This window comes from Lithobates pipiens, unplaced genomic scaffold (assembly GCF_037356315.1).
Source record: "Lithobates pipiens isolate NorthernLeopardFrog02 unplaced genomic scaffold, aLitPip1_a1.2 Scaffold_16, whole genome shotgun sequence".
NCBI classification, from domain to species: Eukaryota; Metazoa; Chordata; class Amphibia; order Anura; family Ranidae; genus Lithobates; species Lithobates pipiens.
The window spans coordinates 50,454,559-50,481,482 of record NW_027507748.1 but is presented as its reverse complement, the minus strand read 5'-3'; the positions used below and the strand labels follow the sequence as shown (position 1 = coordinate 50,481,482).

Below are 26,924 nucleotides of genomic sequence, written 5' to 3'. Positions count from 1 at the left end.
GCATGACAACCGGTATCCGAAATGCCGCGATTATGGTATAATTGACATCGTTGCTGCTAATTGCAGTTGCTGCTTTATGGCCTGGTGATTGGAAATAATCATTTTACACTTTAATTGGTGAGCATGTTTCTTTTTCAGACCATCTGAGAAGGAAAACAAGACTCGACTCGTTAGGTGATAATGAGTGGGAGTGTTTATAACGCTGGCTGTACAAAGATTAGTCAGCGCGGGCGACGCTTGTGTTGTGTATCAGGCTATTTATGCTGAAAAAGGTGTCAAGTAGATGTTTATAATTACTTTCTTTTACTGATTGCTTTGAGATCATATGGGGACCTTTCTCTTTGTCTCTCTTTTTATTATTTGTATTCTTGGTTCTGTTGGTGGATTGTCACCTATGAGGGGAAAAAAAAAAGCAAACCGCATCAAAACACAATGTCGCTTCATTTACAACTTCATGGCACATTAGTAAATGAGAGACACTAGTATTTAGTGAGAATCCCGCCAATTATGAGTCATTACTGAATTTATAGTTTAGTTAGCAAACGCATCTCCTGTGTAAAAGCATGCTTGCTAAGAAGTGCCTGACAATTTAAAGAGACATTTCACTTTAGGTGCACTTACCATAAGTGTTCTGCAACATCCCTGAAAAGCCCCATACTTACCTGTCTAGGCTCCCTTGAGATCTTGTTGCAAGGCCTGCTCAGTAATGCAAAGCTTCTTCTTGAAAATCCTCAATGTACGGTCCTGCTCGCCCTGTGCTTGTGTGCTTGTCCAGGTGGATTTTGGACTTTCTATTGGAATGAACAGAGTATGAGGCTCGGAAAGCCAGGACTAAATAGTAAGGACTTTCAGGAAGAAGCTGAACCGATGTACTGGTGCTGCACAGGGAACAAGTATGGTTATGTGGCTTGCCAGAGATGCTGAGGAAGGTATTGAGATGCACTGGTGACTATAAGTAAATGCACTAAATGAACACTAATGCCGCGTACAGACGATTGGACGTTCCAAAAAACAAAACCGTGGATTTTTTGTTTGACGGATGTTGGCTCAAACTTGTCTTGCATACACACGGTCGCACAAATGTTGTCAGAAATTACGATCGCCAAGAACCTTGGTGACATACAACACATACGACAAGCCGAGAAAAATGAAGTTCAATAGCCAGTGCGGCTCTTCTGCTTGATTCCGAGCATGCGTGGACTTTTGTGGGTGGGAATTGTGTACACACGCTCAGAATGTTTTGTCTTGTCTGAAAATTTGAGAACCAGCTCTCAAACAGTTGTTGTCAGAAATTCCGACAGCAAATGTCCGATGGAGCATAAACACGATCGGAATTTCCGACGACAAGCTCACATCGAACATTTGTGGAAGGTAATTCCGATTGTCTGTACGCCGCATTATCCTTTTTAAGTTTTTGATAATTTGAGTGTAATAACTAGCAATACCAGCACATAAAGTTTTTGAGAGTCTTCTATATTGCTTTACAGCTTCTTCTGTTATGGGTAGGCCCAGAATATCCTGTAAGGACTGCATCTTCTATTCAACATGATAACAAACCCCAGCAAGAGCTTGAGCCTATGGACAAACCAACATCTAGCCTAGATTATCAATTTCTTTCACATGTTGCAAATCCTTACCCCTTGGAGGTTGATGTGGTCCCCCATGTGGTTCAGTGGGCAAGCATCTAAGGATGGAACTATTGAATCATAAGGCCTTGTGCACACAGGGCATTAAAAAAACAATGAGCTGCAAAGCCAGCACAGACCCCAGGAAAAAGCGGCTGTAAAAATTTGATTTTAGTAGCTTTTTGCATTGGCACTAATGCGCGTTTAGCAATGTTTCTCTGCCTCTTCTTTTTTCCACTTCCAAATACAATTTACTAGAGAGCACAAGTCACATGACATTTCAAAATCAGTGGTTCGCTATCACATGGTGTTTTTCCATGGACCATCCCATATCTATGCAGACCTACAGTATATGAACACAATTTTTGTCTGTACGAAGGGTGGATCATACTTGCCCTAACTTATGGTCCCAGCAGTAGCATGGAAAGTCTGCGGTGTTGCTACAGCTATCTTAGGATGGATGGTCCTGACAAGCACATATATCTTTTGGAATACGCCACTTTATTACACACCGTTTTGTTATGCATGATGACTTTCTATTTTTGGACCCTTTCCTTGCTTGATTTATGGGCAGGCAGGGATCTAGGGAAGGAGAGGGAAGAGCCAGGCGACAGAACCGAACCCGGACACCAATTGCCGAACCAAATCAATTTGGCGGTACGCCCGTAACGAGAGAAATGCCCACGTGTTGGGCCCACGGCTCCCATATAGATTCAAACTTATCTCTGTAATCTAGTAAAACTTTTTCCTGGGTCATGATCCAAGAGATCTTATGTTTGGCTGCTCGAAGGGAGACTTTGGGCTTTTTCCATGCTGTAGCTATGGTGACCTTGGCACCTAGTAACATGAAGTGTATCAGAATGCTAGTAAACTTGCCAATTCGGGGGATGGGGCCATTTAGGAGAGCCACAACAGGGGTTCTAGGGACCTGAATACCCGTTACCCTAAAGATTAAGTTGAAGATCCTCTGCCAGAAGGGCCTAAGTTTAACACATTCCCACCAGATGTGGGCCATATCACCTGCCATTTCACAGCCCCTGAAGCAGAGGGGGTTGGCCGAGGGGAACATGTGGGCCAATTTGGACGGGGTCAGGTACAACCTAGTCATCACTTTGATATTGGCCTCTATCAGAGAGATGTTCCTAACCCCTTTTAGGCTCCTGGAGTAAGAGGAGTACCAGGACTCTGGCTCCCATTGAATTAGGAGATCCTTCTCCCAGGCCAACATGAAAGAAGTCTTGTTGTCATTCCGTGCTAGTGCCTGGTATATAACCGAAATTCCCCCTCTTTGGTCCGTAGCCTGTCCACACCACACCTCATAGTCGGTGAAACGTGGAGGGGCCGATTTCTCCTTCCAAAGCCCATGGAGGTAATGTTGAATTTGAAAGAACCTAAAGAGCTCCGAATTCAGAATCTCCAATTTATTTTTGCAATATTTTAGAGTGATGGGGCCAGAGGGCGTGAAGAAGTGGCCAATTCGGTACAGCCCCTTATCCAACCACCATTTGAATGCTTTAATGTCCAACCCTGGGGGGAAATCGTGGTTATTAAAGATGTGGGCCAGCGGATGAGAGTCTGACACTAAGGAAGTGTTGGTTTTTAATCTATCCCAGAGGGACAGGGATTGGGATAATATGGGTGAGAGAATGGGGGGGGGGGCGCTCCCTGTGAGGAATCCAGAGCAGGAAGTCTAAAGTGTATGTATGGGCAGCCTGTCTCTCTATTTGCAACCAGTCAGGTTTTTCAAGTCTGGAGTATATAGTAGACAATTGGGCAAGTCTGGCAGCTTGGAAGTACCAAGACAGTCTTGGGACTCCCATCCCTCCTTTCTTCCTCAATCTAAAGAGTGTATCGCGGGGTAACCTGTGACCTGCTTTCCCCCATATAAACTGGATCACCTTCTTCTGAAAGGATTGCAGGTGGTCAGACCTTGTGTTAACCGGGATAGCTCTGAATAAATAAAGAAGCCTAGGAAGGAGAGTCATTTTGAGGGAGTGAATTTTGCCCAGCCAGGAGAGATTCCCCTTAGCCCAGGTTTGTAAGTCCGCTTCTAACCTCTTGTAAGTAGGAGGAAAGTTAGCTGAATACAGCTGTTCGATTTTAGGAATAAGTTTGATCCCAAGGTAATCTAAGAAGGTGTCTCTCCACGCAAAGTCAAAATTGCTCCGAAGGGTTGTTACCGTGGCTAGGGGTAGCGAGATATTAAGGGCATGGGATTTGGCGTTGTTAACCTTGAGGCCTGAGGCCTTGGAAAAGTTATCCAGGGTTCTGCAAAGATTAGGCAGTGACGTGATAGGAGAGGTTAAGAAGAGGAGTACATCGTCCACAAAAAGACCGCATTTATGTGTCTGAGACCCACATGTGACCCCTTGGATGTCACGGTTGGTACAGATGGCTATGGCTAGCGTCTCGATGGCTATTGCAAAGATTAGAGGGGATAAAGGGCACCCTTGTCTGGTGCCTCTGGCTATGTTAAGTGGTGGGGAATAGTGTCCTAGTAAGCGAATCGACGCAGTCGGAGTCGAGTATAGAGAGTGAAGAGTACCCAAGAATCTGTCTCCGAAACCCCAGCGTTCCATGAGCGAGAAAATTTAAGGCCATTCTATGGAATCAAAGGCCTTATGTAGGTCCATGGATAGAAGCATACCCTCTTGTTTGGGTCCCCCCTCCCAGTTGGATTGAAGGATGGAAACTATGTCAATGGCCCTTCGGGTTAGATCCGGCCCTTGTCGGCCAGGGATAAACCCAACTTGGTCTTTATGGACATATCTGCCAATAAAGGAGGGTAGCCGGTTGGCTAGGATTTTGGTGAGTATCTTGAGATTGTTGTTAAGGGATATGGGTCTGTAATTCTCCACTTCTTCCAGATTCTTGTTCGGCTTAGGGATGACCGAAATGTAGGCAGTGTTCAACTGGGGGTCTAAAGGGGAGCCTTTAGTTATTGAGTTAACATTTTTTGCCATATGAGGTGCGAGAGAGTCTACAAATTCTTTATAGTATGGCACTGAGAGGCCATCAGGACCTGGGGCTGATCCCGTTTTGAGAGATTTTATGACTCCCTTAATCTCCTCAGTTGAGATTTCGGCTTCCATGATATCTCTGTGGTCCGCCGAATGTGTAGGTATGGGCAAGTCACGGAAGAGAGCCTCGCATGCACTACGGTCATCCCTTTGGGTCGAACTGTAAAGTTTGGCATAAAATTCTTGGAATGACTTGAGTATTTTGATGGGATTGGCAGAGAGCGCTTGTCCCGAGACCCTAATTTTGGGGAAAGAGTGGGTACGAGTCCTAGGGGTTAATTTGGCTGCTAACATGGAGCCAATCTTATCCTTCTGATTATAAAATTTGGCAATGCACCAGCGGATTTCTTTTTCTATTCTAGCGGTTAGAGCTATGTTTAGTTTTAGTCTAGAGGCGTCAGCTAGGTCCGCCAATGCCCGAGAGGGATGCTGCTTGTGTCGGGATTTCAGGGTTTTAAATTTGGTTTCAAGGTTTTTGATTTCTATCATTCTCTCTCTTTTGATGTGTGAGGCTATGCTTATTATTTTGCCCCTGACCACTACTTTTATGGTCTGCCCAAAGGGTTTCTGGGGAGATCCCTCCCACCTCATTCAGAAGAAAGTATTCTTTCAAGGAGCTCTCAATGTCCTTGGATACACTGGGATTGTTCAAAAGAGATTCATTAAGTCTCCAGTGTGATCCCACCACCTTCGTTACTTACTACGTTGTGTACTGAGACACATACTATTGAGTGATCTGACCAGGAAACATTGAAGATGGTGGCTTTGTGGGTGGATAGGATCATCTCCGGGGGGACCAGAATATGGTCAATTCTAGCGAGAGGTGTTTTTAAGCTGCAAAAAAAACAAACGTCTGACACTGGTAAATGCAGCTGTAAAAACGCCCTGTGTGTATGAGGCCTAGGGGTTGATTTACTATAACTGGAGAGTGCAAAATCTGGTGGAACGGTACATGGTAACCAATCAGCCTCCAGCTTCAGCTTGTTAAATTGAGCTTTGACAACAAAAAACTGGAAGCTGATTGGTTTCTAAGCAGGGCTGCACCAGATATTGCACTGTCCAGTTTTAGTAAATCAACTCTCATAGGGTAGACGTTATTATAGAAATATTTTTTTTTCCTTTGCGTATTTTAATAAAGTGTATAGAAACATTCAAGAGGAACTGCAGTCTGCTCGCATAATTTGTAATCAAAACATCTTTGCCATTCTGAAGCTTCCCTCCAACCACTTTGCATATTTTATTTATACTGTGATTCTGTACTTGCCAAATATGCTGCAGAAATTTCCCTCCACTGAGTCTGGCTGCAACCATTTTGACTGTGGGCAGCTGAAGCTGCTGCCTGTTCACTTCCTGGATTTACACAGACACACAGAGGCACACCTGCAGGTCTGCAGCTCTCATTGGTCCCCTTATGTCTCATCCCCCTTCCCTCCTAGTAAACTCTGACGAGAGTGAGAGAGAGCACTGCTTTCCACTTTCAGATGGTATGGTCCACTCAGGAGTGCACCAGCCTACTTAAAACAAAAAAGAAAAGGACACTTGGTGCCAAAACAGAACATCTAACTTTTACAACTTATGTGGTTGCATGGCTCGTATTAAATAAGGATAATGTACATATAGCAAGTCAGGGTAACAGAACCTACTCCCAGGAAACTATAGCGCATTCATGGACATAGGGTTGCTACCCAACTGCAGTTCCTGATTTATTTTTTCTACAGTGCCAATCAAGGGTGTAGCTTTCTACAGACCGAGAAAACAAGCTGCAAAAAACACATATGAGGGTGCAGACACCTCGTACATTAATACGTTTATTTCACAAAGACAAATGGATACTCACATGGAGATAAACATCAAACAAGCTGATCTACTCCAGCTTGTATACAGTATAACTCATCCTAAGACCAAATTGTTGATCCCCGAAGACCATTAATCTAGACATAGAGGTTCCCCAGTTGTAGGACTTTATAGGCACTTCAAACACATAACAGATAAATAAAAAATGATATTTATTATGAATCATCAGTAAAAGACAGGAAACATGAAATATACAGTACATGAAATGAACAACTAAAAACACACCAACTGAAACCGCAAGATGATATAATCTGGTATCCTTCTTCATCTGACACGTTTCAAAGACTATGTGGCTCCTTCATCAGGGTTTACAAGAGGTCATCTTGTAGTCGTTCATTGGTGTATCAAAGAATATTTCATGTTTGTTTTAAAACTAAATTTAAGCTTATGGCAGGGTCCCTACACATATAACACTGTACCAATGCACTGCAAAGATTTTATTGGCCGGGCAGGAACTTGATTGTATTATTGGGGAACCTAGATCATTTCAGGGCACAGTAGGAAGAAGTAAAAATGTCAAAGGTGATGGAAATGTACTTAATTTTCCTGACTATATTAGAGCTACAGTGTGTGTGTGTGTGTGTGTGTGTGTGTATATGTGTGTATATATATATATATATATATATATATATATATATATATATATATATATATACTGTATTTATTGGCATAAATAACGTGCCCCCCCCCCCCCCCCCGGGGGCAACCATGTGTGCATGTTATATGCTGATTCCAGCCGTCTCTGATGGAAGAGGAGTGCCAAGCGCCACTGGATCATACACGCCCACAGCCACGATCTCCTGTGTACCCGGCGCTCAGGCACAGTACCGCCTCCTGGCCGGCATTGGAACACTGTTCTGTCTATCACAGGAGGCGGGACTTTGTGTGACTGATCGCCAGGTACACAGGAGATCCCGGCGTTGTGTAATTGGGCACTGGCGAGGCTGCAAATGGGCAATGTGCAGGCTGCATTCATTTGGCAAAGGTGAGGCTGCATTGATGGGCAATGGAGAGGCTGCATTGATGGACTGTGGCCCTTCATAATTCTTTATTTAAAATGTACGTTTTTTGCCTGAAACTTCCCTCTTAAAATGAAGGTGCGTGTTATATGCCTGTGTGTGTTATACACTGATAAATAGCGGTATATACACACAAATTGTGTAATATAGTATATTTGATAGATATCAATTTTTAACAAGTCTTTTTTTTTTTTCTTTTCTTTTTTTCCAGTTTCTAGTGAAGATCTACATGCCAGCCTATATTTTATCAATGCATCTCTGCAAGAGGTAGTATTTGCTAGCACCACGGGGGCTCTGGTACCCTGCCCTGCAGAAGGAGTCCCTCGTGTGACGCTCAGATGGTACCTAGCAACGGGCGAGGAGATCTACGATGTCCCTGGGATCCGCCACGTCCACCCCAATGGCACTCTCCAAATTTTCCCCTTCCCTCCTTCAAGCTTTAATAACTTAATCCATGATAATACTTACTATTGCACAGCCGAAAACCCTTCAGGGAAAATCAGGAGTCAGGATGTCCACATTAAGGCCGGTGAGTAAATGCACTTGCATGTACTGTGTTTTATACCTAAACTTTTTTCAAATGACCTTTCCTTGCCTAAAATGTGCAGGCAGCTTGTAGATAGATACAATATATAGATGGATACAAGTTTTCTTTTTGAAGGACCTTGGATCCTAAGATCTAGCTGCATGGGGCCTCTACTTATTTTCAAGTTGTGATTGACCCCGTCCTGGAGGTAATCCCCAGCTATTCAACTCTCCAATGCCAGAGCTTCTATTTTCCACAATATATAGATACTTAGTAAAACCAATATATTAATAACTCTGAGGTAATTTAATATATAATCATACCTCATAATAAAATACTTCATACACAATATACATCAAATTATCAAGTGACGTGTTCATCATAGAACATAAGCTTCAAAAACATACAGTATATTCAAGTCCACTTGTGAAATCTTAAAAATAAGTGAAAATCCATGTGCAATAGTCCCAAACCACCTTGAATTCAAGTGTGCCAGTTCCCTTGCCAAAGGTTATGATCTCCAAATTATAAGAGGTCAACAGCATGAAAACCTTCTGATCAAGAGCCACCAAATGAAATTCAGGCTCCAAAGTCTCAAGGGTCCATTACTGGTTATCCAAAGACCTCTCCTCAGAATAGGGATAAATGGACCATAGAGAAGTATTGCCTAAAACCACATCATTTATTAAAAGAAAATATATTCGTAAATCTAAAAGCATCTCATGGGCAAATAAGACATCACACCAGAGAACATCAGCAGGTGTGAAACAACATAAGCAACTGGCCTCACCCTATGCGTACTTCGTCTGTACAATGGATGTCTTATCTTATACCCTGAAGACATCCATTGTACAGACGGAACACATGTAGGAAGTCTTTAATTATGAGTTATAATGATGTATGGTTTACCACTAAGTTATTGATATATTGGTTTTGTGCACTTTCTAAGTAGTTATAGTAATAGAGTTTTCTGGTGTCCGGAATACATAAGTGCTACATCACCCTTTTGCACAAAGCGCTCATTTTTTTTTTGGGTTTAGTTTCCACTATATATGGCAGCCGTAAGAATGTTTGCTTTGAAAAAAAAGTATGGTATCACTGATATTCTGAGATGACGAATGGTTGAACCTGGACAATTTAACATTCTGCTAAACTACTCTCGCAGTATAATCTAAGCATATTTGTGTTGTCATTCCAAAATCATATTCTACTCGAAAGCAAAAAAAAATAAGGTACTCGGGACCTGGTGAACAAACAAGGTACTCAGGCCCATGATTAAAAACCATTCATAGATACAGAAGTAGACAGGCCTTAAATAGGAGACTTGCAACATTCATCAACACTTCTACAACTGAAGAAGCCAATTCAGCATCTGCTTCATCTATCCCTTACACATTTTGGTAGTCTACTTAAATTTATCCACAAACCAAACTTTTTCTTTTGCTCTTACTGGGGAGAATTACCATCCTCATATGTCCTGGTGGCAATGATGGGAGATATGATTTTTTTTTTCAGTTGCTAGTGGAGTAAGCGTAAAGGGACACCCCAATCGCCTAGAGGCGATTCAGTTCGCATTGTGCGCTATATAAGTATTTCATTCATTCATTCATTCATTTGAATAATATTTTCTCTCACTTCCTGTTGGCTCCTGTTGACATGGAGTTCTAGCACGTCTGCACATTTTAGGCCGCCTGCAGGAAACAACACTGAGTGTGGAGCCAAGACCAGTCACCTTTCACAAAAAGAATAAGCAGTTGTTTTTACAGGAAACTCCGACCCAAAGTGCTGTATGATAAAGATCCTAGTGCAGCCTTCCTCAATTAGGGTTCCTCCAGAGGTTGTTTAGATTTCCTTGAGGAATAAGCAATTTCTGCCTTCTAATAATATAATCACTGACACTAATGATCTTTTTAGCTATCTGGGAAATTCTTCCCACTGTACACATATGTAAGGGGAGTTTTCTTCGTATTCTTCCCACTGACTACCAGTGTAAGGGGAGTATTTTTTTATTGGCTACCAATGTAAGGGGAGTATTCTTCCCACTGACTACCAATGTAAGGGGAGTATTCTTCCCACTGACTACCAATGTAAGGGGAGTATTCTTCCTATTGGCTACCAATGTAAGGGGAGCATTCTTCCCACTGACTACCAATGTAAGGGGAGCATTCTTCCCACTGACTACCAATGTAAGGGGAGTATTCTTCCTCCTTCCCGCTGACTGCCAATGTAAGGGGAGCATTCTTCTCACTGACCACCAATGTAAGGGGGGTATTCTTCCTATTGGCTACAAATGTAAGGGGAACATTCTTCCCACTGACTGCCAATGTAAGGGGAGCATTCTTTCCATTGACTGCCAATGTAAGGGGAGCATTCTTTCCATTGACTGCCAATGTAAGGGGAGCATTCTTCCCACTGACTGCCAATGTAAGGGGAGCATTCTTCCCACTGACTGCCAATGTAAGGGGAGCATTCTTCCCACTGACTGCCAATGTAAGGGGAGCATTCTTTCCACTGACTGCCAATGTAAGGGGAGCATTCTTTCCACTGACTGCCAATGTAAGGGGAGCATTCTTCCCACTGACTGCCAATGTAAGGGGAGCATTCTTCCCACTGACTGCCAATGTAAGGGGAGCATTCTTCCCACTGACTGCCAATGTAAGGGGAGCATTCTTCCCACTGACTGCCAATGTAAAGGGAGTGTTCTTCTCACTGAACACCAATGTAAGGGGAGCATTCTTCCCACTGACTGCCAATGTAAGGGGAGCATTCTTTCCACTGACCACCAATGTAAGGGGAGCATTCTTCCCACTGACCACCAATGTAAAGAGCATTCTTTCCACTAGCCAATACACTGATGTGCTGTGAGGTGTAGGTATAGTAATTATTGCCATGTTTTCCCGAAGATATGTATCTCTGTATGGTATTCTGATGGTTCCTCCATGCTAACATTTTTGAGAAAGGCTGTCCTAGTGGGTGCAACGTTAAATCCATTACCACCTCCATTTTATTCATTAGAGTGGTTAATGGATTTGGACTTGAAGAAGACTGAACTTTCTGTTTTACCAAAATCCCTTCCTCCCCCTTCTCGTTCTGCCTTCCAATCCAGTAGCCAGGAAGTGAGACATTTTTCAAAGGGGGACACAGGCTGCTATATAAATTAAAAATAGCATTTCTTTTGGTTTATTCATGTTCTCTCTTTTTAAATATTCTGTAGCCAACATTGCTGAGTATCACTTGTGTATTTTATTATAGTGTTACGGGAAGCCTATACGGTCCGAGTGGAAGATCAGAAAGCCATGAGAGGCAATGCAGCAGTCTTCAAGTGCATTATCTCCTCCCCAGTGGAGGCGTATGTCTCCTGGGAGAAGGACACAGTCTCACTTGTCTCAGGTAAGTGGTCATATTTAGGTCTCAGTGTCATACTTGACATGGGTATTGCCTTCTCCAAGACCCCTGAGGACTGTGAAATGTTGGGTTATTCCTTTTGGCATCTAGCTGCCACTGCAAAGGAATTGGAATCTTTGATTAAAGTCTTCAGCCGCCTTCTAATTAAGTTTTGTCTCTTAGGGTTACTAAACTTCCTGATTGTATCTGTGTGCTGCCATATTTGTGCTGAGCTAAGCTGTTTAATTGCATTTTAGGAGAAGAAAGAAAAAAGGGACATAGCACTGTTACCTGATGATTGAGATTGGATACAAGTGTCACCTGTACGTAATGGAAGCCAATGCTTTGTCTTCACTAGACATATCAGATTCAGTCATTGGATTTGGTGACATCACCATTGTATTGTATTGTATTGTCTTAGTAGTGCTTCTCTGATCATATTGTTTCTAATGAATTCCTAACCAGTGGTCTTGTGATTTTTGGGTCAAGTCAAACAATGGCTTCCTCTTCTTGGTTCTCTGGGTGGAAATTGAGGAGCACTCAGTAAAACCTTCATGAATTAAAAAGAATATTCAGAATTACTGAAAGCCCTTCTTAAGGTTAACTGGTCATTTTTGTCTCGGGGAGAGGAGAAAGGAGATTTACTTACCTAATCCCCCCAGCACAAGACTGATCCGGCACCCCCGCACTCCAGCAGTCTTGAGTTGTGGACTGTTCCTGATGCCATCAAGCCCAAAACAGGCTCCATAGGCCAGGAACGGTCCAACTCTGGCTTGTGAGGGAGTGTCATTTTCCAGTGGAGCGAAGGATCGGGTGAATATAAGCTTTCTCCTCACACCTAGACAAAATAAGCAGTTGATCCCTGCAATGCAGGCACAGCCCCACTACATGGGAAAACATATTTTTTTTGCCCAGAGATGGGCTTGAAAGCGGAGTTCATTTTGCATCTGTAGGACCATCACTGCCTACACATTGTTTACCTAGGCAGTGGTGGTGGCGCATATATCCATGTCCATTTAGCTGCATGCATGTAAACACTTGCAGAAATATTTTAGTGCGTTTAGCAAATAAGGTCAAAATTGGTCCACGGTCGCAATTTTGCTTCTTTTGGTTTACACATCTAAACACTACAAACCTAAACAGAGTTGTGTGAATGGGTCCATCGCATACAATACTTTATTACTATATTAAGTATACATAACTGATTTGAGTGCAGTGTATTGTTCACTCGTGTGCATGAGCCCTTAGTGTCTTGAATACCCAAATAGTGAGATCCCCCTGACCTAATACCGAACGCTGTTCCCATCCAGCTGGGAGATTTGGATATCCTGCCCATCTGTTTGTGTTCTGACTTTTTTCTCCTACATTCCATATAATATAAAATAAATAAAACGCCAACAGGAAGAGTGGGAGACCCTCATTATGAGCACAGCGGGGGTGCAGACACGGGAACTCACCAACAGAATCCATAGGAGTTAATAGTCTATCAGGTGGGTTCATTTCTGAGTGGACTTGACCCTTCAAACTGATTTATTCATGTATCTATATATTTATTTTGATTGGGGAACATCACATCACCCTTGCTTTTTGTGTCGTTGTATTATAAAAACCTGTTTTGCACGTATCACGTCTCATAAGCAGCAAAACAAAGAAGCATTAGACGTGTGAGGTGATCTTTTGTGGTTTTTCGAAAACTAAATTGTGGTTTGGCGTGGTGATGGAACCTCTGGGCTTGTGGCTTGTGATAATGTCTGGTTGCCTAGCAACAGGGTGACTTGAAATGTCTTGTTCTCTTACAATAGGCCCGGTGTCTGGATGAAAGCTGGATTGTATTGGATAGTGCTAGGCAATGTGATTTGCTCTAGGATACCTGTAGCAAGCAGGGAGGGGGCTGAAGCTTGTAGTTCACATATCAGGCACACAGGGCAGCTAACTGCAATGAATATCACAGAACATGGCTGATCAGGCATGCTGGGGCTGGTAGTTGTACAGCAGTTGGTCTACACGGGGGTGTTGATTTATTAAAGGCAGATAGACATTGCAAGTCCAGTTGGACACTTGAAGGGCATTTGTTCCAGAGCTTCGTAAATGAGGGGAGGCTCTGCTGACTTCCATCATCCAATCGGGTGCAAGCAAAAATGTGTTTTTTATGTATTTTCCTTGCATGTGATTGGGTATTTTTTGGAAAGTGAAGCTTCACCTCATTTACTAAGCTCTGGAGCAACTGCACTTGCAGACCACAGCTGCACTTCCAAAGTGCACAATCTATTTGCCTTTAGTAAATCAACACCAGGGTCTAGGGCTGATTAAGGTGAGTTGTTGCCCATCCTACAGGTACTTGCACATCACAGTGTAAAGTAGAACTCTATGCAGATATAAAAGATACAAATGAGTGCAGCTATGTAATCGTGAATGTAAATGTATTTTTTCAATGCAAATAGTCTAATTACCTGAATGTGACCTGGTATCAGCCTCTTGCAGTCCCAGTATAGCAGAGCTATGTGAGGGGTAGGAGCCATGCAAAAAGCAGAACAGCTCACATCCTGACAAGTATGCTGATATGAGAAGAGAGCAGAGTAACAGAGTAAAATTCTTCCCCATGCTTGCTTTTGCTTTCATTGTCTTGTCCCAGGGTCTCCAAAATTTCTAAACAAAGGGCCAGTTTACTGTCCTTCAGACTTAAGGGGGTTGGATTGTGGACATTGGGAGTAGAAAAGCACAACAGAACGTCCCACACTCCGCTCGAGTTCTTTTGTCATGTATACCATTTCCTCCAGTCTGAATACTATAGATATTAGATATTATAGCCCGATATTACAACCAAGAACTAGGCAGGACTCGTTTTGGCTGCAAAGCTGGAACTGTTTATTTGAACAAGAATATGGGTTTGTTATACACTTTAGAAGGAGGTCACTCACCACATTAACAATGACCCAAATATTTACCCAAAATCTCACACAATGATATAGCTAACGAGGTACAGCTGACTCATGGGTAATCACATCACATAGAATCTTTAACCACCTGGATGACTCTGATGAGTTCCCTTCACTGGAACTAAGGGGCCAAGTCCAACCCCTGAAAAAAATCTCCACACCATAATCCCCATCTCCACCAAATGATTTGGATTAGTGCACAAAGCAAGGTCCATAAAGACATGGATGAGTGAGTTTGGGGTGAAGGAACTAGGCTGGCCATCACAGAGTCCTGACTTCAACCTGATTTAACACCTTTGGGATGAATTAGAGTGGAGACTGCGAGCCAGGCCTTCCCTGCCAACATCAGTGCCTGACCTCACAAATGCGCTTCTGGAAGAATGGTCAAACATTCCCATAGACACCCTCCTAAAGCTTGTGGACAGCTTTCCCAGAAGAGTTGAAGCTGTTATTGCTGCAGAGGGTGGGCCAACTATAATATTGAACCCTACGGATGAAGACTGGGATGCCATTAAAGTTAATGTGCGTGTGAAGGCAGGCGTCCCAATACTTTTCACAATATAGTGTATGTGGTTGGCTGCCATACAACTAAGAATGCTACAGAACTCTCATGTGTATTTAAACAGCTAGACTCAGTCTGGCTGTGAAATGCCGTACGTCTGCAAAACTTAAACTTTTGCTAACACGTTCCAATGATTTGACTGGGTAATGCGTCTCTATAAGCTCTGTAACACATGGAATGTATCTGTTAACTTGTGGCAAAGAATGTACTTGATATGTGTATAGCAAATAAAACCCCTTTAAAAAAAAAAGTTAAATCATATATTCACTTACAAATTAACCTCCTCCTATTAATCTGAATGACCTTGAGGTTTGTAAACTTCCTTTTGTGAAGCCCCCCTACACATTTACTTCTGGAATTATGTGACACGTAGTCACTATGCCCTGTGAGCAGTGGCGGCCCGTCCATACGGGGTGCTGGCCCCTAATCTATATGCAGGGCGCCAGATGCATGGATTTCAATGTTTTTTTTTTTTAAGAACATGAATAGAGCCTTAGGCTCTAATTGGCTTCAAAAAAAGGGTGGGCCTGGGGTGCAGAGCAATTGCCATGGAGACTCAGGACCCACTTCCTGTTGCCGCCCCCCCCCCCCAAATATTGTGCACCAGCCGCTACTACCTGTGAGTAGGCACTGCTGTGTCACACATTTGACAGAGCCTGCCTTCTGAACTACAGAGGAGCTGAGAGGAGGAGAGTCAGTACAGGAATATCAGCTTGCAGGCAGCAAAGTACCATGGGATATATAGTCCTTGGAAGTGGACAAGCTGCAAAACCTGCAGGGAATTCAGAAAGTTGAGGAAAGTAAGTGAAAAAGAAACCTAGATGGAGGGCCTACATGAAGGGGTTAAAAGGGGGTTTGGATCGGTAGGAGTTTTTTAGGTAGGTTTTAAAGTAAATAGTAAGGGGACACTTACCGGATCGGTGGAGTAGAGGGAACGAGGGGGCTTCAGGGGTCGACAAGTATTAGGATCCTGGTGAGGTCTTCACTCAGGAAAGAGACTATGTTGGGACAACTTCTCACCTTCCCTCCCCCTTTTTGTGATTAAGTTATTGGGCATTTTTTGGGCTACTTCCCTTGGTGGTCTGTCATGGCAGCTGGCACGGTACAAGGTCCTTGTATGTGCTTTATTTGATAAATGTATATTGGTAGGGACCCGTGTTTGGTACAGCTCCGTGTAGTTTGTTTGGGTTGTATCTGCTAGTAGTGGTGTTGTCTCTGAGTCAGTGTTTTGTGGTTGGAGGCCTAAGTTTGGTTAAGCAGGTACTTGAAGTAGTGGTACCTACAAGGACCTTGGGGCTCCAAATTTTCAGACTGTGCTGATTGTTGTTTGTATGTTTTATATATGTGATTTATACAATTTGGTTTAATACAAAGCTGCTTTGGCCAATAAACTCCAGTTTTGGTGTCTTGTGTGTTAAAGAGGGAGTGTTTGTTAAATCAGGGTTTACTTCCTTTTTGTCTCCCTGCAAAGGTAAAGCATAATGGGTACTCTGCATTGCATAGTAGCCCATTATGTGTTACTTACCTGACACAGGAGCCAGCGATGTCACCGCTGTCCCCTGTAGTCCAGAGCCTCCATCTTCTTCTGGGAATCGCTGCTCCGGCCACTCACAGCGACAGAGCAGCGATGACGTCACTCCTGCGCATGCGCACGGGAGCCGCCACTAATGGCATAGCGCCGTTAGCAACAGCAGCATGCTGCTAAAGGCGATAGTGCGCCTGCGTGCCGCTGTCTACGGCGCATGCGCTTTAGACAGCTGTCACTGTCTTTTAGTAAATATCTCCTAAACCGTGTAGGTTTAGGAGATATTTCTTGGACCTACAGGTAAGCCTTAATCTAGGCTTACCTGTAGGTCAAAGTGGTTTGTAAGGGTTTACAACCACTTTAAACAGTCATAGGGACAAAATCCTCTTTTATACCCTAGTAAAGAGACATCCAGCACTCACAACATGAAAGGAGATTTTTCAAGTAAGCTTATATTGGATTTTCAAAAATAACTATTGTTTGTATTTCTATTACAATACTGATGATAAAGAATGAAAGCTTGATATGACATTGACCATAGTTTTTATAAAAGGGCCCGGCGATGCAGGGGCTGCTGTAACTGTATCGCCTGTATACATGAACATTATTCCCAGTAAATAATTCTTTAAAAATATTGCTGTGCTGGACATCAAGGAGATCTAAAGTAAAAAAAAAAGCAACAACTGTCACACGCGATTCAATTGTCCTGTTTATGTCAATCTATATGACATAAAAAAAGACTAAAATCTAAAGAGCTTAACCATGTTCACTGGATTTCACTGTACATTACAGTAACATCAATTATTTAGGTAAATCAGTCGGGGGCTGGTTAATGCTAGACAGGGTAAAAAAAAAACCTCTGAATACCACTCTTAAAGGGTTATTTCAGTTTATTTTATTTTCAGTTTATTTACATACATTCTCTTTTGCATATAATTATATGTATTACACACAGTGTGCACAGTGTGCATTTGTGTGTGTGTGTGTGTGTGTGTGTGTGTGTGTGTGTGTGTATATTATATACAGTGCCTTGCAAAAGTATTCACCAACATTGGGGTTTTTTGATGTTTTGTTGCCTCACAACCTGAAATTAACATGGATTGTTTGAGGATTTGCATCATTTAATTTACAGATCATGCCCACAACTTTGAAGATGTTTTTTTTTTTTGTTTTTTTTGTTTTTGTGAAGCAAACAACAAATAGGTCAAAACATCACTATTCACCTCCCTAAAGTCAATACTTTGTAGAGCCACCGTTTGCGACTATCACAGCTCCAAGTCGCTCTGGATAAGTCTCTATGAGCTTGCCACATCTTACCACTGGGATTTTTGCCCATTCCTTTTTTGCAAAACTGCTCCAGCTCCTTCAAGTTGGATTATTTGCAACAGCAATCTTTAAGTCTGACCACATATTTTCTATTGGATTGAGGTCTGGGCTTTGACTAGGTCATTCCAACACATTTTCATGTTTCCCCTTAAATCACTCAAGTGGTGCTTTAGAAGTGTGTTTGGGGTGATTGTCCTGCTGGAAGGTGAACCTCCGTCCTACCTCAAATCACACACAGAGTGGTACAGGTTTTGCTCAAGAATATCCCAGTATTTAGCATCATCCATCTTTCCCTCAACTCTTACCAGTTTCCCAGTCCCGACTGCTGAAAAACATCCCCACAGCAGGATGCTGCCACCACCATGTTTCACAGTGGTGATGGTGTTCTTTGGGTGATGTGATGTGTTGGGCTTGCGTCAGACATAGCGTTTTCTTTGACCAAAAAGTAAAATTTTAGTCTTATCAGACCAGAGCACCTTCCTCCATACATTTTGGGAGTCTCCCACATGCCTTTCCGCAAAAACTCAAAACGTGCCATTTTGTTTTTTGCTGAAAGTAATGGCTTTCTTCTGGCCACTCTGCCATAAAGCCCCAACTCTATGGAGAGTTCTTGTCGTCCTATGTACAGATACTCCAGTCTCTGCTGTGGAACTCTGCAGCTCCTCCAGGGTTACCTTAGGTCTCTGTGCTGCCAATCTGATTAATGCCCTCCTTGCCCGGTCCGTGAGTTTTGGTGTGCCGCTGTCTCTTGGCAGGTTTACTGTTGTCATGTTCTTTCCATTTGGTTATGATAGATTTGATGGTCAGTTAACCACTTGCCGACCGCCGCACGACGATGTACGTCGACAGAATGGCACGGGCAGGCATAAGGGCTTACATGTACGTCCTTGCCTGCCCGACGGTCAGGGGCCCGATCGGGCCCCCGCCCGGTGCCTGCGGCGGTCGGTATTCGTTCGGGAGCGATCCCGGACGAGGGGACGGCCATTCATTCATGGCCACCCCCTCGCGATCGCTCCCGACGAATGAAAATGTCCCGTGACATCACTTCCTCTCCTGTAATGTAAACACAGGAGAGGAAGTGATGTATTCTCTCCTCCGTGTCGGTATTTTTCGTTCCGCACCGAGGAGAGAGCATCGGTGAGTTGCACAAGCAATACACTACACAGTAGAAGATGCCAGGCACACTCACACCCCCCCTTTACCCCCCGATCACCCCCCAATTACCCCTGCCCCCCCAGTCACAGTGACACCAATTGCTTTTTTTTTTTTTTTTTTTGCATTGGTGTCATTTGTGACTGTAATAACTGTTAGGGCAGTTAGGGTTAGCCCCCTTTAGTTCTAAGGTACCCCCCTAACCCCCCCAATAAAGGTTTAACCCCGTGATCACCCCCCGTCGCCAGTGTCACTAAGGCTGGGTTCACATTGCAGCGGTTTATGAGAACTGATGTGATTCGCACCGCACTGCAGTGCAAATCACATCCGATCTCTGTGCGATTCGAGTTCAGCCATACAGATAGTATGGCTGAATTCGTGTCGCACCCGCCGCACCCGCCGCAAACTCGCACGGGACCCTTTTTTTGGTCCGCAGCAGAATTGGATCGCATGGGTGTTCACACCATGCGATCCGAGTTTGCAGATCGCACTGCGATATGCGAACTGATCTGGGGGTGTCATTAACATTTCACTGACACTCCCAGCAGTTCGCATAGGGCAGTGTGAACTGCCGCCGGGAGGCATGTGATGCGGGAACCCGCCGCGGATTCGTGGCGTTCCCGCATCGCTCCAGTGTGAACCCAGCCTAATAAGCGATCGTTTTTCTGATCACTGTATTAGTGTCACAGGTGACGCTAGTTAGGCAGGTAGGTATTTAGGTTCGCCGCAGCTTTTTATAGCGCCAGGGACCCCCATATACTACCGCATAAAGCCCCCTGATTGCCCCCTAGTTAACCCTTTCACCAGTGATCACCATATAACTGTTACAGGTGACGCTGGTTGGTTAGTTATTTTTTTTATAGTTTCAGGGCACCCGCCATTTATTACCTAGTCTCACTAGTGTACCCCTAAATTTAGGGGTGTCTACTTTCCAAAATGGGGTAATTTGGGGGGGGTTTGTGCCATCTTGGCATTTTATGGCCTTCAAAACTGTAACGCCCTTAGAAAACCTGAAGGCGGTTCTTGGTTTTCGGGGCCCCGTACGTGGCTAGGCTCCCAAAAAGTCCCACATATGTGGTATCCCCGTACTCGGGAGAAGCAGCAGAATTTATTTTGGGGTGTCATTTCACATATGCCCATAGCATGTGTGAGCAATATATCATTTAGTGACAACTTTGTGAAAAAAAAAAAAAAAAAAAATTAAAGTTTGTAATTTTCCCGCAACTTGTGGCAAAATATAAAATATTCCATGGACTCAAAATGCCTCTCAGCAAATAGCTTGGGGTGTCTACTTTCTAAAATGGGGTCATTTGTGGGGGTTTTGTGCCATCTTGGCATTTTATGGCCTTCAAAACTGTAATAGGTAGTGAGAAGTGAAATCAAAAATTTACGCCCTTAGAAAGCCTGAAGGAGGTGCTTGGTTTTCGGGGCCCCGTACGCGGCTAGGCTCCCAAAAAGTCCCACATATGTGGTATCCCCGTACTCAGGAGAAGCAGCAGAATTTATTTTGGGGTGTCATTTCACATATGCCCATGGCATGTGTGAGCAATATATCATTTAGGGACAACTTTGTGTAAAAAAAAAAAAAAAAAAAAATTTTTTTGTCATTATTCAATCGCTTGAGGCAAAAAAATAAAATATTCAATGGGCTCAACATGCCACTTATCAATTTCCTTAGGGTGTCTACTTTCCAAAATGGGGTCATTTGGGGGGGTTTTGTACTGCCCTGCCATTTTAGCACCTCAAGAAATGAGATAGGCAGTCGTAAACTAAAAGCTGCGTAAATTCCAGAAAACGTACCTTAGTTTGTAGATGTGACAACTTTTGCGCAAACCAATAAATATACAATTATTGACTTTTTTTTTACCAAAGACATGTGGCTGAATACATTTTGGCCTAAATGTATGACTAAAATTGAGTTTATTGGATTTTTCTAATAACAAAAAGTAGAAAATATCATTTTTTTTCAAAATTTGCGGTCTTTTTACGTTTATATCGCAAAAAATAAAAATCGCAGAGGCAATCAAATACCATCAAAAGAAAGCTCTATTTGTGGGAAGAAAAGGACGCAAATTTTGTTTGGGTACAACATTGCATGACCGCGCAATTACCAGTTAAAGCAGCGCAGTGCCAAATTGTAAAAAGACCTCTGGTCATTGACCAGCAAAATGGTCCGGTTTGAAGGTGGTTAAAGTGATACAGTGCTGTATTGCAAACAAAGGCCTGGTCATTAAGGAGGTAAATTCTTCCAGGCCTAAAGTGGTTAATCAGCCACAGATCCTGTGTAAATAATATGTGTTCAGTTTTAAAGGGACAAGGTGGCAACTCTACCCCCAACACAAATGCTCAGCTAAGAGTCCATTCACACCAATTACATTGCAGTAATGTCCGCTTCTGCCCTACAGTGCCGTTCATTGTAAATGGCACCCCATGCACTTCCAAACACACATGTGTAATACAACACAGCACAATGCATGGTGTGTCTAGATGCAGGGTTGGGGACACACAGTTTGGAGATGGGCTTGCTAATTTGCCTTTTCATCATAAATTGCTTGCCCCTTATTAGAGATGAGCGAGCACTGAGAGGTACATCAGGTATCGTGCTAGCTTTGTTCACCCTGCAGTAGCACTCTTATGGAAAGTCAGGTCTTGGTAAACAAGAGAAAGTCAGTTTTAGGGCTAAGCTCCACGGCTGATTTTAATGGCATAGAACCAATTACTGGTAATAATCACCCAATTAGCACCAAATGAGCTTCAATCTGCTGCAAAACAGATGATTGCCATGAAGATAAATCTCTCAGCAGCTAGATATTAAAAATTGTCCTTGCAGCTATGCCTTAACTCCTTCAGATCCGCGCTGTAGCCGAATGATGGCTACAGTGCAGATCTACTTTGCCGGGAGTACGTCAATAGACGTCCTCCCCTTTGCGCGCTCCCTGTGCACACCCTGCAGTCCATGAGACTCGGGTGATCACAGATCCTGGCCCCTTACCAAGTGATCAGCTGTCAGCCAAAGACATCTGATCACGTGATGTAAACAGAAGATCTGTAATCTTTTTTTCCCCTCCTTGCGCTGATAGTGTGACGAGAAAAAAAAACGATCACTGGCTTCAGTGCAAGAGACATCGGTCCCAAAGAGGAAGCAACGAAGTCTCCTCATCTGTGCCAACCAATATCGCCTTCCAGTGCCACCACACAATGCCACGAATCTGCATAAGTGCCAGCAATCAGGGCCACCTATCAATGCCCACCAGTGGTGCCAATCAGTGCCACCTAGCAGTGCTGCCTACCAGTGCCCATCACTGCCACCTATCAGTCCCCATCACTGCCACCTATCAGTGCCACCTATCCATGCCCATCAGTGCCCACAAGTACCACCTCATCAGTGCCCACCAGTGCCACCTATTAGTGGCCATCAGTGCCACCTATTAGTGGCCATCAGTGCCGCCTTATCAGTGCCCAACAGTACAGCCTCATCAACATACATCAATGAAGGAGAAAAATTAACTGTTTGCAAAATTTATTAACAAAATATAAAACGGTTTTGTATTTTTTTTTTTTTTTTTTAAATCGGTCATTTTAAATTTGTAAAACAAAAAATAAAAAACCCAGAGGTGATTAAATACCACCAAAAGAAAGCTCTATTTGTGAGAAAAAATATATATAACAATTTCATTTGGGTACAGTGTTGTATGACCGAGCAATTGTCGTTCAAAGAGTGACAGCGCTAAAAGCTGAAAATTTTATCTGAGCAAGAGGGGGGTTTAGGTGCCCAGTAAGCAAGTGGTTAAGGTAGGGTTGCCGTCACATCCCTTTAAACCTGAACACATATTAATTACACAGGTTCTCTGGGTGATTAAGGTGGTAATTAAACTCACTTGGTGCCTTATTTGCAAATTGCAATAAGGCCGCGTACACACGCGCGGACTGTTTGCCCAACCTTGTTCGTCAAACAGTTTCGGCAAACAGTCCGCTCAAAATTTGCATGAGCGGACTTGCCCACACACGAGCGGACTGTTTCAACGAACTGTTTGCCAAACAGTCCGCTCAACTTTTGAAATGAACGGACTCGCCCACGTAAGGCGGAGGCAAATCCGCCCATTTCGAGCGCGTGTACAGGTAGGCGGGGCCCGCGAAGGAGACGTCGCGGGCTCCGCCGCCTGGAATGGGCTTAAAGGGGAACCCCAACGCCGAAAAAAATTGGCGTGGGGGTTCCCCCAAAGTCCACAAAGGACCCTTGTCCGAGCACGCTACCCGGCCGGCCAGGAAAGGGGGGCGAGCGAGCGCGCCCCCCCTCCTGAGCCGTACCAGGCCGCGTGCCCTCAACATGGGGGGGTGCCTTGGGGAAGGGGGGGCCCACAATGGGGCGGGGTCACATGGTATATGTCACATGGGTTGGTCACATGGGTTGATGTCACATGGGGACTATGACATCGTAAGGGGGCGGGGTCACCATGTGACCAACCCATGTGACATATACCATGTGACACCGCCCCATTGTCACTATATAAGTGACCGCACAGCGCGGCTCTGGCATTCCGGCCGGAGGGAGCGACGTGTCAACATCGCCTGGAGAAGAAGAAGAAGAACAAGAAGAAGAACAAGAACGGAAGGCGGCGACAGCGACAGCGGCGACAGAAGACCGGGCCACCGCCTGTAAAAGAGCTACAAGAAGGCGCGGTGGCCCGGCAGAAGAACCGAAGAGGGGGACAAGACCCCCGAAGTCGGGAGAAGAGGCCGGCGGCGGGGAGGAAGAAAGCCGGACTCCTCCGCTAGCAAAAGAGCTACACACACATAGCGGAGGAGTCCGGCGAGAAGACCCCCGAAGACGGAAGACCCCCGGAGCTGTGCAATAAAATATTTTTTCCCCTGTGTTGTGTTTTTTTTTGTACTTTATTTCACAGGTGAATGGGTAGGGGTACATTGTACCCCATACTCATTCACATAGGGTGGGGGGCCAGTATCCGGGGGCCCCCTTCTTAAAGGGGGCTCCCGGATTCCGATAAGCCCCCCGCCCGCAGACCCCGACAACCAACGGCCAGGGTTGTCGGGAAGAGGCCCTTGTCCTCATCAACATGGGGACAAGGTGCTTTGGGGTGGGGGGGCCGCGCGGCCCCCCCTTCCCCAAGGCACCCCCCATGTTGAGGGCACGCGGCCTGGTACGGCTCAGGAGGGGGGGCGCGCTCGCTCGCCCCCCTTTCCTGGCCGGCCGGGTAGCGTGCTCGGACAAGGGTCTGGTGTGGACTTTGGGGGAACCCCCACGCCGATTTTTTTCGGCGTTGGGGTTCCCCTTTAAGCCCATTCCAGGCGGCGGAGCCCGCGACGTCTCCTTCGCGGGCCCCGCCTACCTGTACACACGCTCGAAATGGGCGGACTTTCCGAGCGGGAACAGTCCGCTCATTTCGAAAGTACAGCGGACAGGCCCACACACGGGCGGACTGTTCGCTCAAACACAGTTTCAGCGGACAGTTTTTCGGAATTTCCGAAAGACTTTGTCCGTCCAACTGTCCGCTGAAACTGTCCGCTGAAAGCCCACACACGAGCGGACTGTCCGCCCAAACACTGTTCAGCGGACAAGGTTGGGCGAACAGTCCGCCCGTGTGTACGCGGCCTTAATGTGCCTCAGAACCTGTGTAATTCATGTGTGTCCGGGTTTAAAGGGATGAGGTGGCACCCCTACCTTAAGGGCTTGTTTACACTATTGGTAGCCCTTTTAAGATGCAAACTCACTGTGAATTGGTTTTGAATATGGCAATTTGGAATCTGTTACAGAATCGATGCGATTCCAAATCCTACCTCAATAGTGGCAAAACACACCAAACGTGTTCGGGTGTCATCCGTTTTTAGTGACTCCTAAATGCAATGTGTTTTTTTCCCCAACTGTTGCGCAAAGCTCGTTTCCCAAAAAGAAGCAGGCATTTCTTTTAGTTGACAAGCTTCATGCAATGGGGTTTGCCGCGCTGCAATATTGGCAAAAATTCAGCGCTTATAGGTGCAATTTAAAAAGGAATGGAACCCAAACACACGTGTTGCATTTTGCCACTACAGGCGGTCCCCAGGTTATAAACAAGATGGGGTATGTAGGTTTGTTGTCAAGTTGAATTCGTTTGTAAGTTGGAACAGGTACATTTTTTTTAAGTGTAACTCCAGCCAAAAAACATATTTTTATGTTTTTTGGATAGCATAGGGAAGGGTTATCACCCCTGTAACGTTTGTTTTGCTGTCTGTGTCCTTGTTCAGAAGATTCCACCTCACTTTCTTCCCCTGTATATTTGTGGGATTTGGAAACATGCTGCGATTCTGCCCGAGATCCCAAATTCGCCAGATGTGAACAGGGCCTCAGAGGGCGTGTGGCAGGTGGTGAGGACCCATTATGTCCCCTCCTCACTGCCTCTTAGAACTCCTAAAAGCCACTTAAATGAGTCACGTTCCGTGGGTAGTACTGCCTGCTAAACACAACAGCACTGCGGCATTAAAAGGAAACTCAATCGCCTTTTTTTTTTTTTTTTTACTGCCCTCCTCCCCAAACACAAGTCTAAACTAGGCCTAAAAGTGGGTTTTACCTTTGGGCTAAGTGTACACTTGCAGTTGGGCAGGGGAGGGGCGTAAAAACAGGTTGTTCTGTGTTTTTACCCCCCCAGCTGCAAAAGCAGCTAGATGGGGTTGTACAATTATACGATGCTGCGCTGCAAGAATTGTCCATCTGATGCATTCAGCAGGTTGTACTGCCATTCAAGTAAATGGGGTCACCCCGCAACAGCCATGCATGCAATGTGTGCAATGCTCACAGTTGTGGCACAGTGGGTTTATGGGTTAAAACAGGTGATGAAGAGGTGACCTATCACCCCATCGCCACTTTTCGAATGCCCTCTGAAAAGCGATCCATCACAGCCTAATCCACATATACCAACAGACACAGACAGCAGCAGGAGGCAGAGTACATCTGCGGCTGGGCTCACAGGTAGCTGCGGACAACTGTGGATGCTCAGCGTGTATAAAGCATTGACAGCCACTGCTGTTCGCATTTATCTGCATATCCAGCGGTTACCTACAGTAGGGTTGGTACTTTTTCTTCAAGCCAAACCCAACACGTTGGCATCGCACAGCCATTTAAAAAAAAAAAATTCAGCATACACTATAGGATTGTAACTGACCTGGGACACCTTTGGGGGCTCCAAAGAGAATAGTAATATGGCGTGCATAGTGCGCCCTCACCCTCCTGTCAACATCCTCCGAGCCACATTCCTGTCTGAATATTGTGTCTGGATTTCAGGTGGACTGAAACCCGGACACATTATTCAAAACCTTGTCAGAAACCATGAAATAAGACCGAGACAAAAGTACGGTTAAAGCACACTTTTTTAATGATAAAAGTAAATAGAACAAAACGTAGTCAAAACACAGCCAGAGTTCAGGAACCGGATAGTCAGACAAGCCAAACATCAGGGAGCCAAAGATGAGTGTAGTAAAACAGCAAGCAGGATCTGGAGCCAGAAGGGTTGTCAGCCAGGCAAGTCTTTTAACAGGAATGCAGGAGAGCATCTCTGATGCTGACTAAGGTGAAGGCAGAGATCCTTTGGGCTGGATGGCTTAAGTAGGCAGGACTGACGAGCAGGATATCATCAACAGCTGAGTAACTGTGGAGGTATAGGAGTTGGCAATTAGCCAACAGCTCAGAGCCCAGCCCTGACAAACCTGTACTGTCTAGGTGAATCCTGGACAGGTGGCAACCCTAACCTGCAGTTAGAGACAGATTTCCATCCCTGGACGAATGTGTATGTGTCGTAGGTAACCACTGGATGTGTGAATACATGCGAAGATCAGAGGAGAACTGTGTCTTCAGTGTGTACAGGATGAGCGACGGCAGCTGTCCGTGACCACCCGTCAGTCCAGCCCCAGCAATACCCTGTCTATTGCCATTGTCTCTGCCTGTTCATCCATGTGACTTGTCATTCAATTTGACATGTCGCACTCTATTGTCGGCGATAGCAGTGT

The 26,924-nt window shown here is 44.6% G+C and overlaps 1 protein-coding gene across 4 annotated transcripts in view; it reads left to right on the top strand.

The window, feature by feature from the left end:
* DSCAM (DS cell adhesion molecule) overlaps window positions 1-26,924 on the top strand; it is a 730,792-nt gene that overhangs the window by 154,897 nt on the left and 548,971 nt on the right. For all 4 annotated transcript variants that reach the window (XM_077479889.1, XM_077479887.1, XM_077479888.1 and 1 more), the window contains exons 2-3: window positions 7,730-8,047; window positions 11,297-11,434. In XM_077479889.1, the coding sequence (XP_077336015.1) occupies window positions 7,730-8,047; window positions 11,297-11,434 (456 nt within the window). The remainder of the gene's footprint in view (window positions 1-7,729; window positions 8,048-11,296; window positions 11,435-26,924) is intronic.